Source organism: Mastomys coucha, unplaced genomic scaffold, assembly GCF_008632895.1.
Source record: "Mastomys coucha isolate ucsf_1 unplaced genomic scaffold, UCSF_Mcou_1 pScaffold16, whole genome shotgun sequence".
Taxonomy (NCBI): Eukaryota; Metazoa; Chordata; class Mammalia; order Rodentia; family Muridae; genus Mastomys; species Mastomys coucha.
In genome coordinates this window covers 42,994,913-43,002,647 of record NW_022196898.1, presented here as the reverse complement: position 1 = coordinate 43,002,647, position 7,735 = coordinate 42,994,913, and the positions used below count along the sequence as shown (strand labels likewise).

The following is a 7,735-nucleotide window of genomic DNA, read 5'->3' as shown; positions in this document are numbered from 1 at the left end:
AGCCTGGTCTACAGAGTGAGTTCCAGGACAGCCAAGGCTACACAGAGAAACCCTGTTTCAAAAAAAAACCAAAACCAAAACAAAACAAAGTTGGAGAGTGCCTGGGCTAGCTCAGTCAACAAAGTCTTGGTGTGCAAGCATGAAGACCAGAGTTTGACCCCCAGAAAGTCAGACATGATGGCACTCCCTTCTCATCCCAGCACTGGGAAGGCAGACAGGCAGGTCTGGGGCCTCAGTGGCCAGCCAGCCAGCCTAGCCTACCTGTTGAGTTTCAGGCAAGCAGGGAGCAGGATGCTGGTGCCTGAGAAATGATACTGAGGTTGTCCTTTGAGCTCTACACATGCTTATGCAGGCACACACGCACCTGTGCACAATACAGGATAAATAAAGATCCTTAGACTTTGTCAAATACTGTGTTACACCCTGGAATGGGTAAATCTGATTTGAGAGATGTCTTTCTATTGCTCTGAAAAGACACCATGACCAAGGCAACTCTTTAAAAAGAAAGCATTTGTCAGTCAAGGTGGCGCACGAATTTAGTCCCAGTGCTAAGGACAGGTAGGTCTCTGAGTTCAAGGCCAGCCTGATCTACACAGCAAGTTCCAGGAAAGCAAGAGCTACACAGAGGAAACCCTGTCTTGAAACACAACACAAAACCAAAAAGAAAAAAGCATTTAGTTGGGGCTGGCTTACAGATTCAGAGGTTCAGTCCATTTTCATCATGGCAGTGAGCATGGTGCCATGCAGGCAGAATGGTTTTGAAGAGGTAGCTGAGAGTTCTACATCTGGATCCCACAGGCAGTAGGAAGAGAGACACTGGGCCTGCCTTGGGCCCTTGAAACCTCAAAGCCCACTTCTAGTTCTACCTCATGATTCCTTCAGTAAGGAAAGCCACGCCTTCTAATCCCTCTCAAATAGTGCCACTCCCTTGATCACTAAGCATTCACACATATGGGCCTACTGGGGTTATTTAAACCACCACAAGGAATTTGCAGAACCATAATTTTATATTTTATATTTATAGCTTATTATTGAGGTTCCTTATGGATACCAATAATCTAAGAATTTATCTTTCCCAGATTAGCTTTTTTTTTTTTTTTTTTTTTTTTTTTTTTTTGAGACAGGCTTTCATTTATTTCACATTGACACTGAACTCACTAGTTAGCTGAGGGTAGCATTGAATTTTTAGTTCTGCTTCTGCCTCCTGTATGCTGGGCTTATAAACTATCGCATGGCGTATGCAGTGTTGGGAATTCCTAGGTCTCCTGCCTGCCAGTACTATACCAACTAAGCTACATCTTTGCCAGCCCAGGTCAATTAGAAATTTTTTTTATTTGTTTGTTTGTTTTTTCAAGACAGGGTTTCAGTGTAATATCCCTGGCTGTCCTGGAACTCTCTTTGTAGATCAGGATGGCCTCAAACTCACAGATCTACCTGCCGCTGCCTCCAGAATACTGGTATTAAAGGCTTGCACCACTACACTCAGCAACATATTTATTCTTATTTTATGTGTATGGGTGTTTTGCCTGAAAATATGTCTAGTTTCAAGGTGTGCCAGGTCCTCAGAGTCCAGAAGAGGGCATCAAGTCTTGTTAGGGATGGTTGTGAGTCACCATGCGGTTGCTGGGATTTGAACTCAGGACCTTTGGAAGGGCAGTCAGTGCTCTTAACCACTGAGCCATCTCTCCAGCCCAGGACCAACTTTCTATTTCCTGTAGCTTGAAGTCTATACCTAGGTCTTTTCCTTAAAGTAGCTTGTTGACTTCCATGTCATTGCTAAGATGTAGGGCAAGGACCGTTCTCTCAGAGCATTAGGGTGCAGCTCAGTCATAGAATGTGTACTTCCATGGTCAAGGTGCTCAGCTTAGTTCTCCAGTATTTAAAAAAAAAGTCATTCCCTTCATTTTTTTTTTTTTTATAGGCTTGCTCATTGTGGCCTTGAGAGATGGCAGCTTACTGGAGGTCACGTCTCCTTTGGCCTTTTATTTTGCATATGTGTATTAGGGAGAGGACTCGGAACCCAACCTCAGGGTTCAAGTTAGGGTTGGGGTCACTTTTTCTTGCAGTTTCCTGAGCCTTATTCTATCTTCTTTTGAATTCCCTAAGCAGACGTCTGAAGCGGAGGACATCTTTATACCAGTGTTGAATATCAATCGCTCTGAGCTCCCTCTGCGAGGGGACAACGTCTTCCTCCTCCAGGAGGTCAAGATTCCAGAGCCCGTGCTGATCTTCCGGGATGAGATCGACCTCCTCACATTGCACCAGGCTGGCCAGCTCACCCTCATCCTCGTTGACCACCATATTTTACCCAAGTAAGCAGACAGGCATTAAGTCAGTGAAGGACACTCGGCCTGCACAGAGAGGAGGAGGAAGAAGGCTGTCCTCTGGAGGCTCAAAGGCTGTTTGTGGTTGTCAGTGTCCTGATTTTTTTGTTTTGTTTTGTTTGCTTTTCTTGTGAGACAGGGCCTTACTATGCAGCCTAAGCTGGCCTCTAAATCATTATGTATTCTAGTCGAGCCCTGAAGTCAGAAATCCACCTGCTTCAGAGGCTAACTATAATTGATGGGTCATATCCAATACATATAAAAAAACTATTAAAAAATAGTGTCACTAGTTATATGATGTTACTGCTATAAAGAAACAAAAATATATAGTGCATTCAAACTAAATAATCATTCAAAAGAACTTAAATCTGCCTTCGGTGTCAGAACTGTTTTCAGATATAGGAATAATATGTTCTAGTAGACTATAAATGCCTGCTGTTCAACAAATGTGTACATCCATAATAATTCCACTTCTAATTTAGGACTAGAAAAAGTTGCCAGAAAGCAACATGAGTATGATTCTTGCCTAAGTATGTCTGGCTCCTGCTAGTCTTAAAAATGTATATTTTCCCCTTGAGTACACTGTGGTTATACCAAGAAATGATAGTTGCCCGAGGGCATTCATGCATCCATGAATTTACTGATTAAAATCTTTTCCTGAAGTGGATGAAGGCGACAGTTTTCATGCATCTTTCCGTCAGGAAGAGGGAGGTAATAAAGAGATCATGGTAGCGGGTGCTGGAGGCACGCCATAACTGTCACTTTAGAGGTCGGTGGGACCCCATGGACTATACATGGACCTAACTCATTGTGCTGGAGGGAAACTGAGGGCAAAAGGACCCTACAGAGGAGCTGACCCCTTAGCCCAGTCTTAAGAGAGAACTTTGTGTTTGTTCCTACAGAGGTGGGAAGGTGGCTGAGAGGCGCCTTCAGGCAGAAAGAGGAATTAACAGAGGCGAAGCCAGGCAGGCATGAAATTGCACACTGAGTAGGGAACTGGGACTTGATGTGCACAGCTGGGCATGAACTATGTGGGAAAGGTAAGGTGTGAATTGATGAGACTGAGGTAGGCAGAGTGCACGTCATGGAGTCCTTGTAGGCCCTTCTAAGGAGAGTGGACTATATTTTTAGGTAGTGGAAAACTTGTTAATTATATTTATTCCAGGTCCTAACAGAATAAAAGTTTTTTTTTTTTGTTTTGTTTTTTCAAGTGATCATCCAGGAATCTTTTGAAGGACAACTTAGATGAGCCCTTAATTGAAACAGTTCAGGGAGGGGATACTGATGGGCCTAGAAGGCCACCCACCGCACAGGGCTAGAAAGGAAGACATGGATAAAAGTCCTGCCCTGGTGACTTTCGTGATGTTTCATTGTCCAGAGAGCAAGGTCAAGTATAGAGTTCAGTTGGAAAGGCAACCCTAAAGGACAGTGATATTTATAGCAGAGACTTGCTGCTTCTGATTCCACAGCAGAGAGTGCAGAGGGTAAAGTGACTTCTGTGTGTTCACATGGGACATGCACACTTTTCCTCATGGTGGGCAGTTGGAGATCGGTTTGGGCAGCTGGAGAGCTCGTCTTACCTGCTTCTCTTCCTTTTTGTTTTCTGTTAACCCCCCACCCTTCCCAGAAGCGACGCAGCTCTGGAGGAGGCCGTAGCAGAGGTGCTGGACCACCGACCAATTGAGCAGAAATACTGTCCTCCCTGTCACGTTTCAGTTGAGTTGGTGGGGTCCTGTGCTACCCTGGTGACAGAGAGAATCCTGCAGGGGGCACCAGAGACCTTGGATAGACAAACTGCAGCCCTACTGCATGGTAAGGGATCATCAGGTTTGGGTTGAGACCTTTGCTCCTATCCCAAAAAGGGGGCAGTGAAAGTCTAGAATCCAGCCTTACTGGTAACGGTGTGCTCTTGAAGTGGTTCATTCACCCCAGGGGGCCAGGCCAGGGTTCTTGCAGCAGCTGGCCATTGTTTCACTGCCTGGGAATTTGTTGGAGATAATGCAAAGGAAGCACAGGGCACTGGAGAGTGGTGGTTCCTGTTTGCAGCAATGTTTAATGGAAGGAGGACTCACTGAAGAAACAGGAAACACCTCTGATAGTAGTCCCACCAGGAAATGGTTGTTATATCTCCAGCAGGTCTCTTAACCTTTCCTCTTATATTTTCCCCCCGGGGGTGTGTGTGCTGATCTCTGTGATTTAGATTAGACTAGGCAGGCGCTTCCAATATTAAGATACTGTGATGGAAGACAAAATCCAGACAGGAGAGAAGCACAAAGCTTCATCCGTAGCCAGCAAGCTTTTTGCAATTGACAGCTACTCAGAGAGGGGAGTCAGTTTTCATCAATGGAACGACACTAGGTATGTCAGTCACACTCCAGGGCAGGCCCCGTGCTCAGGAGCAGCTGGCCAATAAAAATCATGCTCCACGAGGTATTTTATTTGTTTGTTTGTTTTTTGCTTTGTCTTTTTTGAAAAATTAAAAATGTGGATGGGTATTTTGCCTACATGTATGTCTAAGCACTACATGATGAACTCAGATGTTAGAAGAGAGTATCAGAGTTACAAATGGTTTGAACTGCTATTTGGGTACTGGGAATTGAACTTGGGTCCTCTGGAAGAGAAGCCAGTGCTCTTCTGAGCCAGTTTCTCCAGCCCCTACCCATTCTCCTCACCCCCCCACACACTCCCACACCCCCCTTTTTTTGTTTGTTTTTGGTTTTTTGGTTTTTTGAGATAGGGTCTTCCTGGCTGTGCTAGATCCGCCTGCCTCTGCTTCCCTATTGCTGGGATTGAAGGCAAGCGCCACCACTGCCTGGGTTTCCTACCTCTCCTTTCCCTCTTTTAAGTTTTTCCAGACAGGGTTTCTCTGTGTAGCCCTGGCTGTCCTGGAACTCACTCTGTAGACCAGGCTGGCCTCGAACTCAGAAATCCACCTGCCTCTGCCTCCCAAGTGCTGGGATTAAAGGCATGTGCCACCACCCCGTTTTTTTAAGAGGGAGAGAACACACAGCTGGGTGGGGTAGGGAGTGAGGGTGAAGCTTGGGGGAGTGGGAAGAATATGAAATTTTCAAAGAATAAAGAAAATTGTAAAAAAAAAAAAAGAATTTAATAATTATGTGATAGAATTTGGCTTGCTGAAGAACTGGATTCCTTCTGAGGCTGTGAAATCTATAATGCCCAGATGCCCAGGATCCTTTTGTACATTTTATTTGACTTTATTTATGTATATGGGTGTTTTGTCTGTGTGTTTGTCTGTGTACCATGTGCATGCTGGGTACCTGAGGAGGCCAGAAGAGCGCTTCAGATCTCTTGAGACTGGAGTATCAGTTATAAACTGCCATATTGGTTCTTTGACTAAAAAACTTTGACTTCCGGGCCCTCTGGAAGAACAGCCAGTGTTCTTAACTGCTGAGCCATCTGTACAGCTCCATGCTCAGGCTTCTTGTCCACCTGTCCATGTCCCTCACTGCATTTTACTTTGGTAGGTCTCTCTTAGGACAAGGTCAGTCCAAGTGTATTGTTTTGTCTTCAGTGGGGTTGCCCGGGTTGTATTCTCGGGATTGTGTTCATTGGATTTGGAGTTCTATGTGTGCTAAAATTTGTGAGTGGAAGGTTCACTCCCACACAGGGCTCCTGTTCTGCCATATCCCTTTATAGGAACCATCATCTTAGACTGTGTCAACATGGATACCAAAATTGGAAAGGCCACCCCAAAGGACAGCAAATATGTGGAAAAACTGGAGGCCCTCTTCCCAGATCTGCCCAAAAGAAAGGACATCTTTGATTCTCTGCAGAAGGCCAAGTTTGACGTTTCAGGTATGATGTGTCATATTTTCCATGAGTCAGTGGGCAAGCTTTGATTTCGTATCTGGAAGCTGTCAGGACAATTTCAGAGCATAGAAATAGTAATGAGTAACATACATGTCTCCTCATGAACCGATGAGTCATGTTATGTCATTCCATCCTGAGTCTGCAAGAGGATTGAAACCAATCTTTGCTACTTTGTGGGTTCTCTTTTTCCTACCCTTTATCCCCCTAGTTTCAACCCCTGTCACTAGATAGGAGAGAAAGGAGGGTGGGGGTGTGTATAGGGGGGAGACAGACAGACAGACAGTTATTCTTGTATCTAATTTCTGTGTCTTTGAGCATGACTAATAATAGACCAAACCAACCTTCCTAAATTACCAGTAACCATGTACCCCAGCTCTCAGGGCCTAGCACTTATATACCCTCTGAAAAGTGTCTGGAGTTCCAAATGTCACACAATTGCAAAAACTATCTGCAGCTGGCAAAACCATGCCTCTACCAGAGGGTGATGCAAATCATAATCAGCTATTGTAGACAGTCTTAAGCAGTCCCATGTCCCCACGCCTGGGATTAAAATGAAAGCACAGTCTTTTGGATTTTTTTTTCCCAAGACAGGGTTTCTCTGTATAGCCCTGGCTGTCCTGGAACTCACTCTGTAGACCAGGCTGGCCTTGAACTCAGAAATCTGCCTGCCTCTGCCTCCCAAGTGCTGGGATTAAAGGTGTGTACCACCACCGCCCAGCGAAAGCACAGTCTTACAATATTTTTGTTTATATGTTTTTAAAGATTTATTTATTATGAATACAGTGTTCTGCCTGCACATATGCCTGCAGGCCAGAAGAGGGCACCAGATCGCATTACATATGGTCATGAGCCACCATGTGGTTGCTGGAATTTGAACTCAAGACCTCTGGAAGAGCAGTCAGTGCTCTTAATCTTTGAACCATCTCTCCAGCCCCCATTTGGTGTTTTTAAAGACACTAAAATGCAGAATTCTCACTACAGAGGATGGGAAGGGCTGGAGTGGTAGCTCATCCTGTATTCCTAGCACTGGTGAAGCCAGGCAGAAGATAGAAAGTTGGCGGCAGCCTGGGCTACATGGTGAGGTAAGGACAGCTCGGGCACACACTAAGACCCTGCCTCAAAAGGTAAAAACTGTGCAGAGAAGCCTTGTATCAGAAAACAAGATGAAATAAAAGGCATTTAAAAATCCAAGACGGTGTAGCACAAATCGGACTCTCTGGGTATAGTAAGGAAATAGAGCAAAGCCAGAGCTCGGTGCTCAGGGACGGCGGTGGGTCTGAGGATATGGGGGAGGGTGAAGATCACTACAGTGTGTGAAACTCATAAAAAACAAGCAAACAAACAAAAAAAAAATCAAAAGAAAATCTTAGAGCCCCTGTTTAATCAGAGAATGTAGGTCATACGTAAGATGTAGTAGTGTTGGGGGAACGCTTAGCAGTGTTCCTTAAGGGGCTGCTAAGTCACCAGAGCTGTGTAATTAAGCAGAAGGAAGAGGAAGCTATTTTAGTTCAGAAGACAAATAGAACCAAAAACTTCCATAATCCATCTATTGACATAAAAAAAAAAAAAGTGCCAGGCGG

General features: G+C 44.8%; 1 protein-coding gene across 9 annotated transcripts in view; it reads left to right on the top strand.

Annotated features, from left to right (window-relative positions):
• LOC116093401 (bcl-2/adenovirus E1B 19 kDa-interacting protein 2-like protein) overlaps positions 1–7,735 on the top strand; it is a 42,640-nt gene that overhangs the window by 15,574 nt on the left and 19,331 nt on the right. For 4 of the 9 annotated variants that reach the window (XM_031374794.1, XM_031374791.1, XM_031374789.1 and 1 more), the window contains exons 3-5: positions 2,110–2,312; positions 3,952–4,136; positions 5,982–6,140. In XM_031374794.1, the coding sequence (XP_031230654.1) occupies positions 2,110–2,312; positions 3,952–4,136; positions 5,982–6,140 (547 nt within the window). Of the gene's footprint in view, positions 1–2,106; positions 2,313–3,951; positions 4,137–5,981; positions 6,141–7,735 lie in introns of those variants that run through there. The other 5 variants (XM_031374793.1, XM_031374792.1, XM_031374790.1 and 2 more) reach the window with 2 other exon arrangements.